The sequence below is a fragment of the Cryptotermes secundus genome, unplaced genomic scaffold (genome assembly GCF_002891405.2).
Source record: "Cryptotermes secundus unplaced genomic scaffold, Csec_1.0 scaffold454, whole genome shotgun sequence".
NCBI classification, from domain to species: domain Eukaryota; kingdom Metazoa; phylum Arthropoda; class Insecta; order Blattodea; family Kalotermitidae; genus Cryptotermes; species Cryptotermes secundus.
In genome coordinates, this window is record NW_019729215.1 from 552,640 (window position 1) to 573,420 (window position 20,781).

Consider the following 20,781-nt stretch of genomic DNA (forward strand, 5'->3'; position numbering starts at 1 on the left):
GAATAACACTGAGATGAAGTCACTGCCCATTTAACTGAGTGCAGGAAACGGATGTTTGCCTTTCCGCGGAGATGTCGAACTGCGAGGCGGGCAATTGTGCGGTTGACGTGCAAACACTCTCAGGCCCATCAGAACTCATTTTAATTGTTTGTGCAAACTCAGCACAAGGAAGCGTAACGATTTCTGGACGTGATATTTCAATTTGAGTTTAAACTCTGGCCACCCTGCTTCCCTCATTGTCCCGGGTTGGCAACCTTGCCAAAGAGAAGAGGACTGTCTTGCCTACATCAGCATCTGTCACGGTTTCATATGTGTAAATCCGCATTCTTAATCTCTTTAGATGGAGGTGAGTGGTCAGCTTCAAGCCCCGGCCGCTTTACTCCCGGGGAAAGTACCCCCGGTACCCATTGGATAGGAGTCTGGGTGGGCCCCAGAGCCTGTCTCGAAGTTGTGGAGAAGAGAAAAGTTACAGTTCCAGGAATCGAATGTGGGCCGTCCAGCCCGTAACCCGTCGCTACCCCCACACAGGGGCAACTCTAACGTTACATGTTCAGCAAGTTTGAGTCCTGGCTGCATGGAAGTTTCCGATGCGCTCAGTGCTCAAGCACCATTTGTATGCTAGCCCGCAGCCGACGTCCTGCCCGCGGAATGTGTTGTGTTCCTACCACGGCGTCCCCACATTTCTCCAAACACGGGCTAGAGACAGAGGGACACGTTCGGATGTGCAGTTCGTGCCAAATTAGTGTAACAAGCTTCCCATATCACTAGCCCAACAGACATGCTTGCGACACTTACCCCTTCCAAGCACCGTGTTTACTGTATGTACCGTCTGGTGCATCGGGTCACGCGATAGCGGTTACAAGCCTGAAGGTCGCGGGTTCGATTCCCTCTGAGGTCATAGGATATTTTCATATGACCTAATCCTTCCAGCGCACTATGGCCCTGGGGTCGACTCAGACTCTAAGAAAAACGAGTACCAGGAATCTTCTTGGATGGTACAGGGCGGACGGCCTGTAAGGCTGACAACCTCACCCCCATCTGTGAGCCGATTGTCTAGAAAATGTGGGAGACTCGAAGTCCTACAACCCTATGGGCCTTCACGGCCTGTTACAGGGATAGCTTTACTTTTATACCACCCGGTGAATTAACAAAACTATATTCTGTCCACAGAGAGCGTATATATGCATGTATATATATATATATATATATATATGTGTGGTTCTCACTGCGAACAGCGATTATGTCCCATAAACAGCATTAATCGGGTTGTCTCTGTTATGGAAAAGCAGTGTTTCTTGTGAGGTAGGGACTCGATAAACTTGAGGCTTCAGTAAGGCATCAGCGCATGCGTGTACACGTATGTTAGGGAAACCTCAGACAATATCTCGTTCTCCCATTTGCGGCAATGCTGGCTAGGTCCGGCCGTCTCGACGCAGGTTCTCGTTCTTTTCGTCCGTCTTAAAGCAAAGCTGAGATGGCTCGCAAACTCCAAGTTGCGTCTGCCTGCTTCTCATGCAGGCCTCCCGATTTAAAGTAATCAAAATTAAGCATATTTTCTGTCGAAGCCACAAAATTATTTTTCCAAGTTAAGAATTTCTTCATTAAGTCAGAAAACCGAAATCCGAGTCCCATGTCTCAAACCACTCTACCGTCTTCACTTTCACACTGGCCCTATTAGAGGGACAAGCGGGCGGAGCTTGGGAACCTTCAGACAAAATTATGCTCTCCCCCCTCCCCATAATGAAGTGTCTCTCACTTCTGCCATGACTTTACACTTTCACCTACTCTTCTACTATACTTTCTACCTCTCTCTGCATTCGTGTTGGACCCAGCGCTGATACTGCAGACGTCTGCGCTCTCTGTTCAGGCTCCGCAGCATAATGTCAAGGCCGATGAGGGTCTCGAAATGGCAAAAAGCGCGGCCGTTTCCACTGCTTAGCGCTCCATCGCCTTTCGGCTGAGGATCCGAACCTGTTTGGCTGTATCCTTGAGAAGCTCAGGAAGACGTGGGCTCGTGGGCAGAACGAAGATGAGACGCGAAGACTGCTTCGTGACTTGGGCGGTACAGGGAGCCCCAGAAGCAGAGTCAACTACACGCACGCTTGAGATAATAAGCTGAACTTTCTTGCTAACTAGCACCGTGAAGTGGAGCGCGATGGTTACAGCTGCCCAGGCGTCACTATGTTCCCCCCCAGCATTTCCTACATCTTATTATGTTTATTGTCACAACTTTAATCTAACGGCCTCATGATGGTGTAGGATGGGCAACTGGCAGAGTGTGAGATGGACGGGTGTGCGTAACAGTTTTCCATTTAGTTTCTTGGAGTGGGGCGAGACTGAGTCCACTTGACTAGACTACTGGTCCAGCCCCGGATGATAGATGATGAGCGTGGAGCAGTCGGTGGAATAAGAATTGACAGGGGAGACCGAAGTACTCAGAGGAGACTTACCCCAGTGCCACTTTGACCACCGAGAATCCCACATGAACTGGCTGGAATCGAACGCGGGCCACCGAAATGGGAAGTCGGCGACTATCCGCCTGAGCGCAGCACGGCCCTTGCACGAAATTTAAGGGTGTAAAATATCAAAGTAGGAGACAACTTCATAGACCTAGAGGTAGATGTGAGTAGATGAATCAAATGTATTTTGAAACAATACTAGGACCACGGCTGGATTCATCAGGCTCAGGATAGAGGCCGGTGGTGAGCTGGTTTGAACACGGTAATGAACATTCCGGTTCCACAAAATGGAGAGGATTTCTTGACGCACCCAATTCAGGTCATATAAATATGATCTTTCAACTCCCCCCCCCNTCGCCGCGGCTCCTCAGAAGCGAGAAGTCCTGTCCTGTCCTGTCCTGTCTGACTGCTACTCTGCTTCACCGTGACCGTATTTTGGCACATCCTGTGCAAAGTAAAAGCCGAAATCGTGCGGAGAGGGACGTCACGTTGTGCAGTCAGTTTCATAACCACACGCCACCCCCATCTGCCGGGCAGGCTGCGATTGGAAGTTGCAGATTTATTGCTCCTTATGGAAGGAGGGGAGAGAGATAATACGGGGGAACTGGGTCTCCAGATTTCGAATAATTTACACGTTTTCATCCTCATCAGGACATGAAGAAGTGGTTCTGGTATGTCGCCTGTTTGTCTGTATGTGCGTAACCCACCGGCAACTGATGGCCGCTCAGGTCACCAATCCAAATGCTGACCAAGCATAATGTTGCTTAACTTTGGAGGTTGGTGACTACTCAGGAGCGCCACTTGCCGGGGCCCTTAGGAGGGCCCTATGCGCAGCTTTGCCCCATGCACTTTGCCTATTGGGCCACACCAGGCACCAAAATTCTCTCTCAATTCCCACTCCGCCCTTTCTCGGAACAGGATCCTTTATATACATAGAAATTCACACACCTTACATACTTGGACCCAGACGACGGAGGCAACATGTGCCTCCGAAACGTCAGAAACAACCACGTAGTGTAAAGATCCAAGGACAGAAGTATCACTATGGAAGCCCAACACAGTTTTATCGTTCTGTTATGCAGTGGCTGGGGTCCGCGCCTGCGTACTGGCCGAAATGCAGCTAGACATAAAGGCAAAAGGAAAGCAGTGAGAATGTAGTCGACCTTGTGATGGGTGCCAGCCTAACGTTCTCTTCTCTCTGCTTCTTGTGACGTATGAGTGTCTTCGGCACAGTGGAGTGTTGTCAAACAGTCGTCTACTTGTTCACTTTAACAACGAGGTAGATGACTTCTGTTTCCATTACAGCAAGTGATCTCATGGGCAGAACACTGGAGATTTCAATGCCAGATGAGGAGAGTAACCTATCCGAAGGTTCAACGGCGTGGTCCCACAGACGGAGGCTCTTAATGGTTGTTTAAACTAGGGACATTATCTCTCAATAATAACGCATTTTGGGGTTTCAGTACTCCGTGGCGGTCTCTGTGAAGATTAAGCTCTTCTGCCATGTGACCCCTCAGTCTCATAGGAGCCAACTCTTGCAGATAGGCTTATGTAAGGCTTTCGCTGTGGCCAAACAGGAATTATGGCTTTCCGGGGATTTCTGCAAAACATTGGTGACTGTCTACCAGACTTCACATCCAAGTACATAGGTATTGTCACGTGGTAGGGTGATGATAGACGGGGTTTGGATTGGTAATCGGATTTATTTTTTATTTTTTTTCCGTGGCACTACAGCCCCAGTGGGTCTAGGCCTACCTCCATGAACTTCTCCGCTCACTTCGGTTTTTTTAGATCTTACACGTTCGGTAGGACTCCTGGGGCGGGTGATCAGCTCGTCGCAAGGCCTGTACTTGTACACAAACACAGAAAAACGCACACACACAAACTAAACATCCATGCCCTGAGTGGGATTCGAACCCACGATCCCGGTTTCCAAGCGAGCGAATACAGTATATGTCTTAGACCGCTCGGCTATCGTGGCCGGCGATCGGATTTATTGGACACTTTAATACAATGCTCATGACTACACGTTACAAATCACTATCACGTGCTAGTGTTCTTAGTCACAGTCTTCACTGCCGTTGCTTGGTATCGGCTTACAACAGCAGGCGTTCTCATTCATCTGGGTTTCCGAACTATCCCCATGCCTCAAATACCAGCTTCTCAATTCTTACAGAGTTAAAGTCAAATTTTGTTACGACCGGCGGTCAGTCGACTAGTCTCTTTGGGAATGAAGCACCCATCTGGGGCTTAAGATCAGATCTTTATTACTGTCAGACGGTTGCGGTTTGTTGATGTGGGGCGCTCTCTCTGACGAGAGGACGGGTTTGTCATTAAGCCACGGCTATTCCCACACCATTTCCAGTTCATGATTTCGCTAACAATTATACTATTCGATGCTATATATTCCTACTCTAAGCCACTTGTGTGGGAGGCGCCAGCAGTTCTTCAACGAGGGTGGACAGTTTTATAAAAGGGGGATCATAAAATTTGTTCATAACCTTACATTCAAACCGTTTAAAAGTATTTCGGTGGAAGACCGTAGCGTATTCAGTATAGAAGAATACATAATTTTAAATGTTGGCATTAATACTGGATATGTTTCCTTGCGTTATTTGTTTATTTTTAATGCATTCGCAGGCAGAAACATGACTGCCCCCTCCAGCACCGACCGACTACCAACAGCCTTAATAAAACAGTATAGGGTGTGAGAAAGTAGAGCCATGCAGGCAAGATGAGGTCTTCACATTCATACAGGTCCTAGTTTGATCAAGGGTTTACATGATCATTTGCTTTTGAGGCAGCTGGTACTAGAGGCGGGTGTGGTCTGCTGCTTGCCCTAGTTGACGGTATGCCTCAAGGTTATGGTGAGGTCATCTAATTGAGTTAAATAATGTCACCGCCAGGTACAGCGCCTTGGTACGCTGCTTCACTGAGCCCAAGTCTGCACTCGAGGCTCTCAGCGCTGTATGCTACCACTCTTTTCGGCGCGTGGTTTTCCTCATCCCCTCCAGAGCACCTCGGTTCGGTCAGCACCGGTTTCTTTCAGACCCGTTCCAATTGATCAGTCATGATCTGCGGCCCAGCGTCGCAAAAACACAGGCCTATTGCCGTGGGCTGCACCTGACTGGCGCCGAGGGAAGGGGGCAACCGGCCAATGCGAATAAGGAAAAACAAGCTGCAGATGCAGATCTGGGTTCGAAGCCAGTGAAATGCCTTATGACGACGGCTGGTGAAAGTTGCCTACACCCGTGACTCCACCCGTTGCTACTTGTTGTGACACGCAACCGGATCACGATTGGGATAAAGGTGGCCACAGGGCGGCCACTAACCTGTGTCACCGTACATCTATACATGTTCTTCTTTGTGACGTGCAGGCTGCCTACTTGCAGATGCTGCCTGTCCTTTCAACCGTTCCAGTCTGATCGTCGGCAACAAACCCGACATCGGCAATAATAATAATAATAATAATAACAACACTGCGACTTGTAGACCCATTGTCAGGCGACAGTACAACAGCCGTTGCTAGGGAACGGTTCTGGGGACACATCTCCCCTGCGACGAGAGAATTCGCAGTAATGGAAGAGACATTTTCGGTGCGATCCGTGGCGGGGCTGTATAACGAGGACTAGTGGTTCAGTTGAGGTTGACGCCACGCGGAAGCGGGTTCGAGTACATCCACCGGTAGCCCTGCGAGTCCTAGGGGGTATAACCGGGTCACCCTGTTCCTGGGGGATATAATTACGGGGACCTAGGCTTCCTGGTTGGGTGAGTCTCGAATCTGAGACAGTAAAACATGGTCATGAGTCACGCGGTACAAGGACCCGAGAATTATAGAGCTAGCGAGGACCAGCGGCAATTGTAAACGAAAGACCCATCCTCTCGTCAGAGAGGGCGCCCCACATCAACAATCCCATAACTGTCTGACAGTAATAAGAATACGGTCTTGGGCCCCAGATGGGGTGCTTGACACGAAGACAGACATGTCGACTGACCGTCGGTGGTAACATAACTTTGACTTTACGTTGATTTTGAATCTGAATTGCGGGTTGAGTCGAGTGAGAGTTGCAGTTGTGTGAAGTGAGATTGTCGTAGTTATTTGCAGTTACGAGTAAAAGTGCCCCGTAAGTCCACATACCAACCCAAACCCCGTCTCTAGGCACTCAGTGACGTGACAGTACGCAATGCCACGTGCACTGCGCACTTTTCTGCGCGCACAGTATGCCCGTAGTGTGTGGATGTGCACAGTATCCCCGTAACGTGTGGATGCGCATTTTTGGACGCACTATAGCGGTTGTGCGCTAGGCCAGCGATTGTAATATTGGCTCCGTGACAAAACGTAATGAGTCTTCGCTTTCGGTCTAAGGGTAATGACACTGTGGGTCACAATTTGCGCTGTGGCTACTCGGATAATGCGGGGTTGTCCATTCTTTCTGAGGAAGCACCGCTGAACCAACTGACTACGTCCACTCTTCAAATTATCACGACAGAGAATGCACAGGGTCCATAGTGACCTGGACGCCGTGACAGCGCGGATATACTCGTGCTGAAACTGCGGTGCAAAAAACATAGAAACACCGACCCCTCCTTCGTCGAAGAGGAGGCTCCATTTCTAAACACGTACATGTCCAGGAGAGAATAGAAATCTTGGTCATGGAGCCAGGAATGACTGTGCTGGCGAAGGCCAGCAGCAATTTAATGAACCGGCCAACCGACCGAGTTAGTTGAGTTGAGTTTAGTTGAGTTGAATCGAGTCAGTCAGTCAGTCAGTAAATCAGTTAGAGGACTGATGGAGTTCCGTCGTTATGGGCTGTTGCTTTGAGAACTGGTAGCTGAGGCCAAGGACAGTTCGAAAATCTAAAGAATGAGGAACGTCCGCCATTGGAAGCCGCTGCAAAGCAACGGCTATTGAAGACTGGGAAGACTTTATATGTGCTATAATTACAGAGATCTTAGAAGTGTGTAACTCAGTGAGACTGTCGTAGTTGTTTGTAGTTACATTTTGTAAGAGTGCTGTAAATCGGATTGACAATTCAAACCCCGCCTGTAGCCATAAGATCACGTGACTTACTCACCAGTCCCACAGCTCGAGGCCGTATGGTCTGAGCTAACAGCATCATTGAATGAACCGAGAATAAACAAACAAACAAACAAACGGGCCATGTCCCGCTGTGTGTGTGTCTGTTCATGGATACACATTTCCCAGGACCTGAGTGTACTCAGCTGCTAAAGAGAGAGAGAGAGAATACAACAGTTTCGTGCACTGAAATTATTTAGGACCTGAGCAGTGTTCACTAGCCTGGGTGTTCAAGGCAGATGAATTCACCTCAGGTAGTATGTTTCGAAAGAAGGAAGAGTAGGTAAAGAGAGGAAGCCATAGGAGAAGCAAACTTTATAAGTGGGGCTTTTGGAGTAGTAAGAGGTTGAGGCTTCTGAGAAGAACCGCAGGATTCTGATATTCAAATTAATTTTTTATATCACATTTCGGAATGATAATTTGGGGAGAGCGGCCTTCAGACAAAAGGGTTTAATCTCGATTATTTAAATCAGGAGGGCCTCAATAGCAACATACCAGCCTCGGGCCTGGTCGTGAAAATTGCTGCTGGTCTTCGCCAGCACGGTCATTGTTGATTTCAGGTCCTTACACAAGCCTGGACGGAGCTTCTTGGCGAACAGGGGCAGCCTCATGGGATCCCATCGGTTGCCAAAGAGCGCATTAGTTTCCGGCCGGAGTTTCACTTCCAGGGCAACTTGCAACCGCCATTGTTCGCTGCTCACAATGGCATCCGTCCCCCTGAGAACCCTAATTGAATTAAGTCTTGTATAAATTTCAAATTGCTGTATCCGATTTCTATTGTTCCCTTATCAATGTGGGTTATCTCACATGTGGAGATTCTCATGGATACTAATAGCCGTGACAGGCGGCAACTTCTCTAACATCTGTGTGAAGCGGGTCAGCATACATGGGTCTTGTAGGCGGGTTGTGTTTTCAGATGAAAATAATCATTGGATCCTTTCATGTACAGCAGGCAGTGCAAAGTCCGTTTTAATATCATCCTGTCATCTACGCCAGGGTGTACCAAGTGGCATCGTCTTTCCGGGTTTTCGGAAAAGGCTTTTGTATGAATTTCTCATCTCGCGTGCGTGCTGCATGTCCCGGATATCTCGTTTCTCCCGGTCTGATCACGCGGATGATACGAGCGGAGCACTGGTTACGAAGTATTGTCCGGTCTCCTGGGTGCAAGGCCAAAACACAGAATATTCGCCAACAGAAGTGAACAATTTCACGCGCTCAGAGCCGATTTCATTGCTGTTACCTTCCCAACTTCACCTAGGTTAGCCATTAGCTCCAGCCAAGAGTGTGTACTCGCGTATTGTTTTCTGGATTCTTGGCGGATATTCTGAACTCCATGAATGTAACACTTTCGAAACATAGTAGTAACTGTATCATCATCATCATCATTGGCAGAACAGCATCTTTGAGCCATGGCCTTCCTTAGAGGATTCTCCAAGGTTGCATCCGGTTTTCGCTTCCTTGGAATTTATAACGCCATTTTTTCACACGGCAAGGTCTTCAACCCTGCGTCCAACCCCCAACCTGGAGGGCCAGGTCTCTGTATTTACATCCCCCGGAACAGGGTGGCTCAGTTATACCCCCAGGCACTGGATTCCCTTTTCGTCTCCCCCTGCGACTCGCATGGCTACGGTGGAGTTATTCTACCTCACCTCCACGCGAGAAGGTAGCCATATATACCGCATGCTTTAATACTGTGACACGTAGACCCATTGCCAAGTAACAGCTTTGTAATAAGGCGAGGATACAACAGCAGTCGCTAGGGAACACTCTTGTGGACACGGCGTTTCCGCGGCAACTAGACAACTCGCCAGAATGGAAGAGATGTTTTCTGTGAAGTCGGCACGGGTCTATATAACGAGAATTACTGAGCTTCGGACTGGATCTGTATGGAACCGTGAGGTGCACGTTGCCTTCGGGCGTCAGAGGGATGAACAAGCTTTAACTTGAACCCTCGCTAATCCGGTTTCAGTTAATCCGGATCGAAACATGGAAAAAGCTGTTCACAGTTGAGTACATACTTCAAAGGATACGTGGCATTTAGGAAGGCAGATGAGCCACTTGTCTCTTCAGACCTGCATCATTACGTCCAGAAACAAGTACAGCTTCTGAGTCTTCTATCGGTGGATAATTGCGTCGTGTTTTTATAGTTCCTAAATAAAGGCCGTACAGCGATTTTTGTTATTCATTTCCATCAGCATATCACTCAATTTGCCATTTATTTGTGGTGCAAGTATTTGGTTTTGTAGGGCAACTTTTGTTTCACTAATCCGGTTAGCCCCCTCCCCATTACTCCGGATTACCGAGGGTTTGCTGTATAGTAACGAAACTCTGCCATAACCGCTAGGCGAGTAGAGCTCGGCAGAGATTAACAAAAGGATCCGTCCACAGAGCACGTTTCTTCGCTTGGGCAATGTAGGCGTGACTAACAGACGCGATACGACACGTAACGATGCCTCAGTGACGCAACACACATTCAGTCCGTTCGCGCACCGTCGCCGACCTTCGTCCATTCATCGTGTTGCCATTTGTTCAGACGCATAACCGGAAGTGGGGAGAGTTCTGTTATTCTGAGAATGCGGGGTCTAATCAAGCTATACAGGCAAGGTCATCATGATCTACATGGTAAGCTGAAGCGTGACGCCTTGTAGTCTGGTAGATTGTAACAACTCTCCTGAACTGCGTCGTAACTTTTTTTCCGAATTCTGCCCAGTTCATCAGTCAGTCATCCAGCACTGTGTGGTTGCGATGTACACAGGGGGCTGCGATATACAGACGACAGACCCGTCCTCTCGTCAGTTAAGACCGTCAGAATACGTAGAGCTGTGTCTCCATTCACCGATACGCCTTTATGCCGTGGGTGTTAATAAGGGCAGGAATATCTTCGCCTTCAGAATTATAGTTTGGGCTGCGTGTTCAGAGCTGTTTCATTCAGCCTTCACTCTTCTCTGTTTCAGAAACTCTGTGAGGTGCAGCAGAAGCCGGGCGTCACCAATGACTTCTCCATGAGTGCAAACAGTACCCGATAAGAACTGCCAACTTGACGTTGTCACTCGTTTGAAGTTCCCCACTGTGAGACCTGACCGTCGCCCTGGACACCAACGAGGAGAACATGAGTGGCTCGAGTGGGGGCAGCACCATCTCGCTCTCAGACGGCGCCCCCAGCGTCACAACAAACATCATGAGGCCGCAGGAGCCGCCGCCCCCAACACCTGTCCAGGACAACCAGCACCACAACCCTGACCAGTCGCCAGAGTCATCACCGGCGGCCAACAAGAGAAACAGCACCGTGATGATGATCACAGATCAGGACAAGAGTAGGGGGAGAACTGCCGGGATCGACAACCCGGGGTTCGAAGAAGATGGTGAACAGGCCGCGACGATCGGCAACGGAGGCAGCGTGACTGTCCCTTCGAACGGAAGCACTTCCTCCTTCCTGGACACGAGCATGCTGACGGAAATGAAGGACGTCGACAAGAAGAGGGACAAGGAGGTTGCCGAGGCGGTGAACCTGGAGCTGGTCAGCATGAACCCTTTCTCGACGACGCTGGAGACGAACGGCGTCAACGGCATTCCAGTGAAGAAGGACGGCGAGCAGGCCGCTGTGGGCGACGGCTACGCGGACCCCTACGACGAGTACTTTGTGCCAGTGAACGAGCACCGCAAATACATGAGGTGGGTTTGTTTGTGTTACAGTTAGCGATGCTGGCAGACGTCAGTTCGGACGGCCGCTTCCCACACAGCGCGCTCTTTGTTTCTGATCCATTAGTAAAACCAATGGAAAGGGATAATCGCACGACCGGTTGAACAGCCGCATGCGGCTCGCAAGCCACAGTTTGGTGAATAATGAATTGTGTGAGTTGTGGAGGAGAGTGGTCTTGACCTAACTCTAAGTACTATCCCAGTATTCCCCCGGGGGGCAGGTTGACTCCATGAAGCATGTTAGGATAATCGGTCTCCGGGCTGTAATTTGAACCCCGATCTTCCGGAATACGGAGCAGAACATCTAACGACTCTTGACCTTGACGCTAGATGGAGGTGAGTGGTCAGCTTCACCCCATTGCCTCTTTATTCCCGAGGTACCCACTGGATTGGAGCCTGGGTGGGCCCCAGAGCCGATCTGGACGCTGTGGAGAAGAGAAAGATGCTGCCCCTACCAGGAATCAAACTCCGACTGTCGAGCCCAATGCTAAATTACGTACAAGTAACAAAGCAATAAGCTTTAAAGGTAAGGGTAAAGCCGGCCTTGTAACAAGGCCAATGATGTTGTGAGACGTCGAGGCTCCCACTTTTTCTATATAATCAGCCGCACTTTATCTCCAGCAAGATTCCTGCTAATCACTTCTGTTAGAGTCTGAGTCGACCCGTGGCCAATTGAAAAATCCAATGACCTCATCGGGAATCGAACCCGCGACCTTCCGGGTTGTAGCATACTGCCTCAATCAAACTACGCTTCCTCTTGCCCTCCAGGCTGTGAGGATGTGGGCTCAATTTATACGAACCAAGACAAGGGCGCGGTGGTAGGGTTTTGTGAACACGGTAACGAACCTTCGAAGTTCGATAAAGAGGGATGAATTTGTTGAGCTGGTGAGCGACTGTAAGCTTCCAAAGAAACACTCCTCTCCGCTGGGATAATTGTGTGAACAGAAATGTTGGCAGAAAGGACCAGAGATGAACGCAGTGGCACCTGTGCGGACCCCCCACACAGCAAACGCAATTACGTGCACTTCCCTAGCGCGGCTCTGTGAGCTACGGACTGGCTTCTGTTGCTTTCGCTCCGAATTTATGCAGAAGCGTCCCTAGCTGTTGTTATATATTCTGGGATACATCGCCCTGTAGTTCGGTGAAGGTTAACAGACGTTTCGGAGGAACATGGCCTCCATGTTAAGCGAAGTAAAAAGCGAGAATGGTTCTGCTTGCAGCCTTCTCCAAGCTGGCCTCTTGTTTGGCTTGAAGCACCCGAAGAATGGGGAGGCTATGCTTCTCCGAGAACGCGGGTTCACTTTCACCGGCCTACCCGACATTATGCAAGCTGTGATATCCCACAGTCTTACGGCACTCCGTCCACCAGTTCTACATGGCGCAGCGCGAAGGCTGTTTCTCAACCTCTCGTTGCGAATGCGCTAACAATGTTCACAGTTGACCAGTGCCGCACGCTGGTTGCTAGGCAACAAGTGCATGTTGCTATGGCGGTAGATACAGGAGCAGCCTGCAGCTGCTGGGGCCAACTGCTTTATGTTAGGGGCATGGGCCCCTCTGCCGGTCCTAGTGAACGTACGGAGTCCACCATCCACGGCCCATGTCGGTTGGCTCTGTGAACTAGATGTGCCAGGTTCAGTTCCACAACACGCCACAGACAATTATGGGATGCATCCAGATTCCTGTGCACGGGATACTGGCAGATTTATCCTCGATGAAAGCGGACAGAGCACGAAACTAGCTCATTCGTCGTTACATCCAAGCAAACTGCATGCCTACAGCTTTGGTTCTCATGCCTCAGCAAAGGACCAGGTTAATCGAGATTTATATCGAAGCAAATCGTCCGTATTTATGTTCGTGTGCCAGTTTCCGCTCATGTCAGTGTCTCTTGATTTTTGTTGTTCGCTTTTGTTCTTCACTTTATCGCCTGCTTTGTTTTGTATTACATTTTCACGGTTTATTTGTATACTGAATTGGAAGGGATGCTGAAAGAAGGTGCCAAAACTTAGTTTGAGATAGTGTTCGGGAGATTTTCCTGGGGGACTGAGAAAGACCAGTGAGGATTTTCTGGTCTCAGGGCTGAAATTTGAATGCAGGACCCCTCTCCCAATACGAAGCAGGACTGCCACTGTTCAGAGGCTTCTTTCATGTGCTCCCTCACAAGATTCTTTGCTTTGCATATTATATTTAAAAATTTAAAATTGGTAGCACTTCTGTAATCTTAGGAACGTGGCAGTTCAACTTCAACCCATACACAAACAATTTTGCTTTTTCTCTCAACGATACATTCGTAAAAATAAATTGAAATATTCTAAAAGGACTTCGCAGAATTATTGCAAAAGTCCATCTAGGCAATAATGTTTCCCCCCGATAGATGCACACAATTTTAACACCGATTCAGTAAGGACTTGCACAACAGTCAGAGTATCTGACGCAACAAAGGAGGCTTGAGAGAATTACAAGAAGTGCAAGTTATTCCAGGCGTGGCCGATAACTGTGTACCAGCTCCTCCCATCTTTTATTTCTGTATGGCTTATTTAACAGCGATTGTGACGGCCGTGCCCTTGTCGCGTCAGTGGCGGCCAGCATCCCTGGCCTTAGCTTGGGCCGGTTCCACTCGTCTCTTTTGCTCAGCAACAGGCCTTCGAGACACCTGCGCGTACCGAGGTGCGCGGGAGATCCGACCGCCCCCCCCCCTCGTGATCCAGAAACCGATTTCATGCGAGAGCCCTGTTGATCCGTAAGATTGTAAGTTCGTATCTCGGTCAGATCATATCAGTGTGTGACGTCTTCATGCTTTCTCCTTTCTAATGTCGAACAAAACGGGTCACGAAGCGCACACAGCACCACCGCCATTGTCCCGCAGGATAGAGGCCGCCATTTGCAAAAGTTTGCTTGTTTGTCTGAGCTTCGCTTTCTCGCTTACAAAAGTTACCTATCGTCGATTGGAAGGATCATTAGAAAGGCCATAGAAGGAAGTGGTCGTGGCCTACTTCCAGAATACTAGTCTCTCTCCCTCTCCTTCCCTCCTACCGTCTGCAAAATAAACCGACGTATTCAAGACATGCAAAGAATGTTACCGTTTTCTCGGAAATCCGCCGTGGCAGCGCATTTCTCAGAAACGTCGGCAAACTTCTGCCACAGTACCCTGCACCACATCCCAGCTGTGAGAATCTCAGTTCTCACATGTGAAGACATGAAACGATCAATTTACCTGTGGTTCTGTATGGGTGTGAAACTTGGTCTCTGGCATTAAGGGAGGAACACATACTGAGTGAGGGTAGTGGAGAACAGAGTGCTTGGGGGTTGTTTGGACCTGAGGGGGAGGAAATGGCAGGAAGATGAAAATTACACTTGTGCTGTTCGCCAAGTGTGATTGGGGGGGAGGGGGGGTTGCGAGAAATGCCTACAGATTTTATTCTAAAATAGGAAGGAAAGAGATCACTATGAAGACCTAGGCGTAAATGGGATGTTAGTCTTTCTTATTTTTCAATTCGTGTGGTAGGGTGAGACTGAGTTCACTTGCTATCCCGGCCTTTCGCCGTGACTCTCCTGTACAGCCCCGGATGGCAGACGAGTGTAGAGCCGGTGCAGGAATGGGAATTGACAGGGGAAACCGTAGTACACGGAGAAACCCTGCCCAAATTTAACTTTGTATACCACAAATCTCACATGATCTGTCGTGGAATCTAACCAGTGCAGACTCGGAAGAAGGCTGGCGACTGATCGTTTGAGCTATACGAGTATGGTACGACTGAGAATAATATTAAAACGGAATAGAAAGAAACAGGATGTGAGGATGTGGACTGGGTTCGTCTGGCTCGGGATAGGGACAAATGGCGAGCTTTTGTAAACACGTTAATGAATTTTCAGGTTTCAAAAAGGTGGGTAATTTACTAAGCAGCTAAGCGACTATCAGCTTTTTAAGTTGGGCTGTTTCAATTAAGTCATATATACAGCTTAGAAGTGCATCATTTAAGGCGCTATCTGGGAATTTGTATGGAGAGGCTGAGGGAAGTCGGGGCAGAGAGTTGAACCCGCAACCCCCGTAATACGGAGCAGGACTGCTTGCATGACAGCAACGTTTCGTATAAATGATACTACTTTTGCAGTGACTGTCTATGGGCTGGATGACAAAGGAAGCGTGGTTCGAGTTCAGGCAGGAGTAAGAATTTTTCCTCGCCACCTTCCAAGCCTGACTCTGGGGCCCACTCTGCGCCTTTGCGATGGGTACGAGGGTTCATTTCCCGGAGTAAAGGGCAAGTGGACGTTTGAGTCATTCTGCAAGATGGTGGGTCAAAAAGAGTGCTCCCCTGGGCTAGCGACGACCTCCTTCCCGATCTCGGTCAGCAGGTGGCGGGCAGACGGCTTGCCATTGCGCATGTCTGGAACATAAGGTCCCGCATGGGCAGACTTGATGTGTTCCGTCAAGTTTACACACAGGTTTCAGCGTCACATTTACATCGCCAGTTTCAGACGTGAGAGAGAAATTGGGGGGAGGGGGGTGTACCAAGCCGACGACCCATGAAAATTATCCGGGGCTTGAGTAATGCTCATAAGCCTGGGTGATCGAGGGAAAAATTTGATAAAATATTAGGGTTTTTTCTTTTTCAACCATCGTAGATGAGGGCCGCTAATTTTGCCTTTCTGATACAAATTCGGCCTGTACCTCACAGGAAATATTACGTCTCCGCTACAAAGCCCAACCTGTTAATGCTGTTTAGGGAAACAGTCGCTGTTTACTGTGAGAGCCATACGGAACACACAGATACACTCTGTGGGCAGAATGCAGAGTTTTGGTATGTTAGTGTTACATACAGTTACACTATGCTTTAAATAGTTAAATCAGTTACACTGCTCTCTGAAACTGCATGCCTTTCTTTCTTCCAGCTGCAAAAGTAGACATTGATTTATCAGATGTTTAGGTCACGAGGCGTTCTACGTTAGAGTGACTGCGAATGATAACTTTCTAGGCCAGTGGCTAGTGTTCCTGCTTCGCATTTGAGAGATACCGGGTTCAAATCTCGGTCCGGTCTGTGTTTTTACGTTGTTTTCCCTGACCCTACAGGCAAATTCCGGCGTAATACCTTAAATTAGGTCACGAACGCTTCCGTTCGCATCTTCTGTCATTCATTTTTCACTAATCGTCGTACCGGTTGACTCTATGTAATCTGAGCAATCGGAAAACAAAGTTGTAACAGAATTACATGTTCTCCTCAGCATCGCCTTCTGAAACACCCTCAATTTATGCTGTTCCCCGAAGATGAGGGGCCAAGTTTCACTCCCATAAAGAACAAGAGGTGAATTACAATTTTTCTTATCCAGTCCAATGACGTATTCGTGCCGTCTAAGATTTAATGGAATCTTTCTTACAGATAGAAGTGACCGCGAATGGTAAATATTTTTCTGTTCAGTTGTGGGAAGGCCCCTTCGGCCGGGGGCACGGGAACTGTGGTCCCTAGGACTGGGCCGCACGGCCTCAACTCTAGTGTCCTCCATCTTGCACAAACACGCACTCTTGTCCACAGTTGTCCCAATGGGGTCTCTGAGGACGAATCCCCATTGTCATCACGGCCTCCGCGGTCTATAACGTTCGTCCTCCCCCCGAACGACAAAGAAGCAACAAGTTCTGGGATCGACAGATCTGGGCTGTCTGTGAGCCCGCCCCTGGAAGGGCTCGTCGATTACCGTGATTGGATGCAAGTGGCAGTGAGGTTAGACAGGCTTCATATCATTCAAAATTTAATTGCACGGTGGTATTGGGAAAGGGGGCCTCCCTTCCGCCTCAGTTCTGCTTTGGAAAATGGGTCAATGGCAATATCATCCTGCCCATAACCTCAATCTTCCTGCTCAAGATCTTGTGTAAAAGCTTCCAGAGGTGTGAAATTTAGCAGTGGCTTCTCGTTTCTACGCCCAAATTGTTTACACGAATTAGAGGTAGGGTTCGTAAGTTAAAACATCCCGAGCACTAACAAATGTTGTCAGCGATGTATCACAACAGTAACTAAGTGTCAGTATATTTTCTGTTGGCCTATTTTATATATCCAAAGCCACTGTCGCCTGTTAACATAACTTCTTATAATATCAGTGCCCGTGGTTTTGAAAGATCATTGAATTCCTACACAATGCGGTTTTGACATATTCGTTTCTACAGGAATAGAAATTCGCCGTGTTGTTTAAATGTTCCGCCTTGTATGATGTAATCACGCCTGCATTATTACGTCATTGCTATTTTTTGTGACATAACCTAGCAGTTTTATGAACTGTTACATTTCAGTATAATTATCACAAGATCTTGAAGGATAATTGCTGATACCCCATTCAGGTTTGAACATGGATATAAGACAGTGTTTAGATGAAACATGACCTCCTTTGTTGTTCATCTTGTTTGAATGCATGGCTCTGTGTTGTGCCTGAGAAGGAAGGCGCTGGAATTAGACACTAACATCTGCATGTTTTATGCTTTTCTCAGTGAATTACATTGTTTAATTTGTTTGAAAATGTATTTCTGTACACATGTAAGTGAGTCCGTTTATTGTTGGACAAGGAATTGTATTATTGTTACACATGAGTGGGTCACATAAAGATTTTGGAACTCTTGTGATATTAGATTAAGTTTTTCAGGGACCACATTTTGTCAGTCATGATCCCATTGGTCTGTGAAGATTTTATGGGACGCTTAATGGACTGGTGTGAGAGCGGTTCTTATCCCTAAGATCAGTATTGAAGTTTGTGATTTCTGCGTTTCATCAGGTACTGTAAGGGTATTTCCGCCAAGGAACGATAGACAAGACATGGGGCAAACAAAAATTTGCAGTCACTTGGAAGGCAAAGAAGTTTGTGGGAGGATAGTCAGCTGTATTTTAGGAAACTAGATTGCAAGGATGTGAAAAGACCTGAGATCCATTACAATAAATAGTGTTACTGTTGTTGAATCTTTAGGATCTGAAGCCATAGTGTCTGTCAGTTAGACAGTTCCCCCTCCCCCGCCCAGATATCACGTGTTATATATTTTGAAATAGGAAACCTGTCAGTTGTACATTGTGGAAATTAAATAAAAATAAATGCAAATGTTGAGTTGCCTCTGTGTTTAGTTACACACCACACCCTGAAGTTGTACAGGGACTGGTGCCATTTAGTCTTGATTCCAGAAGGAGGTAAATGGTCAGCTTAACGCCCCAGTCACTTTGCCCCTTGGAGAAATATCATGTAGTGCCCACTGGATGGCCAGCAAGCCAGGTCTGGACACTGTGGAGAGGAGAAAACCTGTGCCTGCCCTGGGAACTAAACCCAGGTCTTGTAGTCCATCCCATAGACAATAGACTGGCTGAGCAGTCCTGGCCCTGATTAAAACTATTTATTTATTTATGTTCAGGAAATGCATTTAGCTATTTCTAACATAATCAAAACTGTTATTATACAGGATGTCCCAGGAGGAAAGGTCAGTATTCTGGTAGGTCCAAGTATCGGTCATTCTAAGCAAAGAATGTCCTGTTCCGAACAGTTTCTGTTCCAAAGCTGTTGATAAGAAAGATATTTTATGTACTGTTTCTAATACCGGTAATTATTTTTCAAGTGGCTAAGTTGGTACAATTCTTTATTGGGGTCCATCGTAACCAACCACATAATGGTCAAGGTCAGTATCACATCAGCTACGTGTTTTGGCTTTTAAAGCCATCATCAGGCAAAACACATGGTCACTATATTCACCCACTCTTGAACTGCAGTTCAGTTTACCGGGTACAATACATTTTAAAAAATTACACTGTCAACATGAATGTACTTTGCAACTCGTGCGAGGGCACGGAGTGGTGCTTGTCTGTACAGTATATCTTGACATTTCTTTGTGCGGGCGATGTCATCCATAGTTCTATCTTGGAAACCGTTAGGAAAAGGACGCATATACATAAACACATTTTTGCTTAGAATGACTGACAACATGACCATGCGGAATATTGACTTTCTTTCCTGGGACACTCTGTATTTATTAGATGTTGATTTGCAGAAAAGATGGAGGAGAATTTCATTTACAATTTGCTCTTCATTTTACACTTAGTACATTAGTTTTGCGCTGTAGTGTAAATTGTTTTTCATATCTCGTATTACCATTTATATTGATTCTTCCTCTGGGTCTTTACATCATGTGGCTGTGGACAGTGTGCCCATCATTTTGGAGCTACATGCTGTCTCCATCTTCAAGTCTGAATATATATACAAATTCATGCACCCTGCTCTGACCCTAAGGGTGGTGGCTACATGTACATCTCAACAGCATCCACAGTGTGTAGGGCCCTAGGAGCTGACTCATTATGAACAGCACACTGTTGTGACAGCCTAAGATATTTGCATTTCCATGTGCAATATGCATTGGAAGAACTGTGTTGTGTTGCCTTCACATTGTTAAATGGCTGCTGCTTCAACAACTGGTCCAATGGTCAGCTACATTTCAGTCAAATCTTTATATGTATTAAATATGCTATGTCATTTCAGTCCTTTGGCTGATATTGCTGTTTGCATAACCGTTTTAAAGCACAGTGGTAACTATATATACCACTTGTTTTAACATTCAGAAACTTTGCATTCTGCCACACATAGTGTGTTTAAGTGTTTCATATATGGCTCTCACAATAAACAGCACCTATTTTCCTAAACATGATTAACTTCTTGGGCTTTGTTGCGGTGATAGAACATGTGTTCTCTGAGATAGGAGTTTAATTCTTAAACATTATTTAAGCTACGATACATTCATTGAAAGCAATGTGTAAGTGTTGTACCAGAATACAAACTTGCTGTTGCTGAGAGATTATGGCCTCTTGGATGTGATATCATATAGTCTGGTACATCAGCACCAGTGTTTTGGAGGATCCAGTTCTGCCTTGAAAGTGGAGGCAACTATGTACTTCTGCAACATTGGCACCTGTCTAACACAGTTCTTGAAATCACACCCCAGAGGACTGCCATGAGATCCTGACGCCTCACTTCTTGGTTGTGGTGTTTGCAGGGGTGAGAAGCTGTATGTGACGAAGGACAAGAGACGCTCACAGTCCTGGAGACGGTGCATTTGTTGGGGCATCGGATTTGTTCTGCTCTCAGTAGCCATTTTGATAGCTGTATTAGCAGGAAGTAAGTACACAGAAATTTTTGAATGTCATTAGAGATTAATTAACGATAATGAATTCATGGACTATATGGCCTGGTCATGTGAATGAGATCCCTGTCTTGTATCCACTAAGTCCTAGGTTCAAGTCTTGGGCCAGGCCTGGCTACATTGACTAAGTATTTCATGGTTTTCTTTAGTTTGTGCAGTACATCATTTCCCATTCATTTCTCCCCAGTTGTCTTACCATTTAACACTATAGAATCTATGCTGCTGACATTATTAAATAAATTATAAATAAATAAATGAGCTTCATCTGTTACTGATAAGCATGTAAGTAGTGTAATGTAAATTTTGAGAGTGGCCAAGTGTAGTGGATATTCCACCACGATGTAGTTTTATAAGCCATATAATGTAATTTCCTGTACCATAATCTCATCACTGGAGTCTCA

The 20,781-nt window shown here is 47.2% G+C and overlaps 1 protein-coding gene across 2 annotated transcripts in view; it reads left to right on the forward strand.

The window, feature by feature from the left end:
* LOC111865478 overlaps positions 1-20,781 on the forward strand; it is an 82,624-nt gene that overhangs the window by 36,958 nt on the left and 24,885 nt on the right. Inside the window, exons 2-3 of one of the 2 annotated variants that reach the window (XM_023853562.2) lie at positions 10,491-11,208; positions 20,234-20,355. In XM_023853562.2, coding sequence (XP_023709330.1) covers positions 10,646-11,208; positions 20,234-20,355 — 685 coding nt within the window. In that variant the 5' untranslated portion in view covers positions 10,491-10,645. Of the gene's footprint in view, positions 1-10,490; positions 11,209-16,778; positions 16,947-20,233; positions 20,356-20,781 lie in introns of those variants that run through there. The other variant, XM_033751846.1, reaches the window with a different exon arrangement.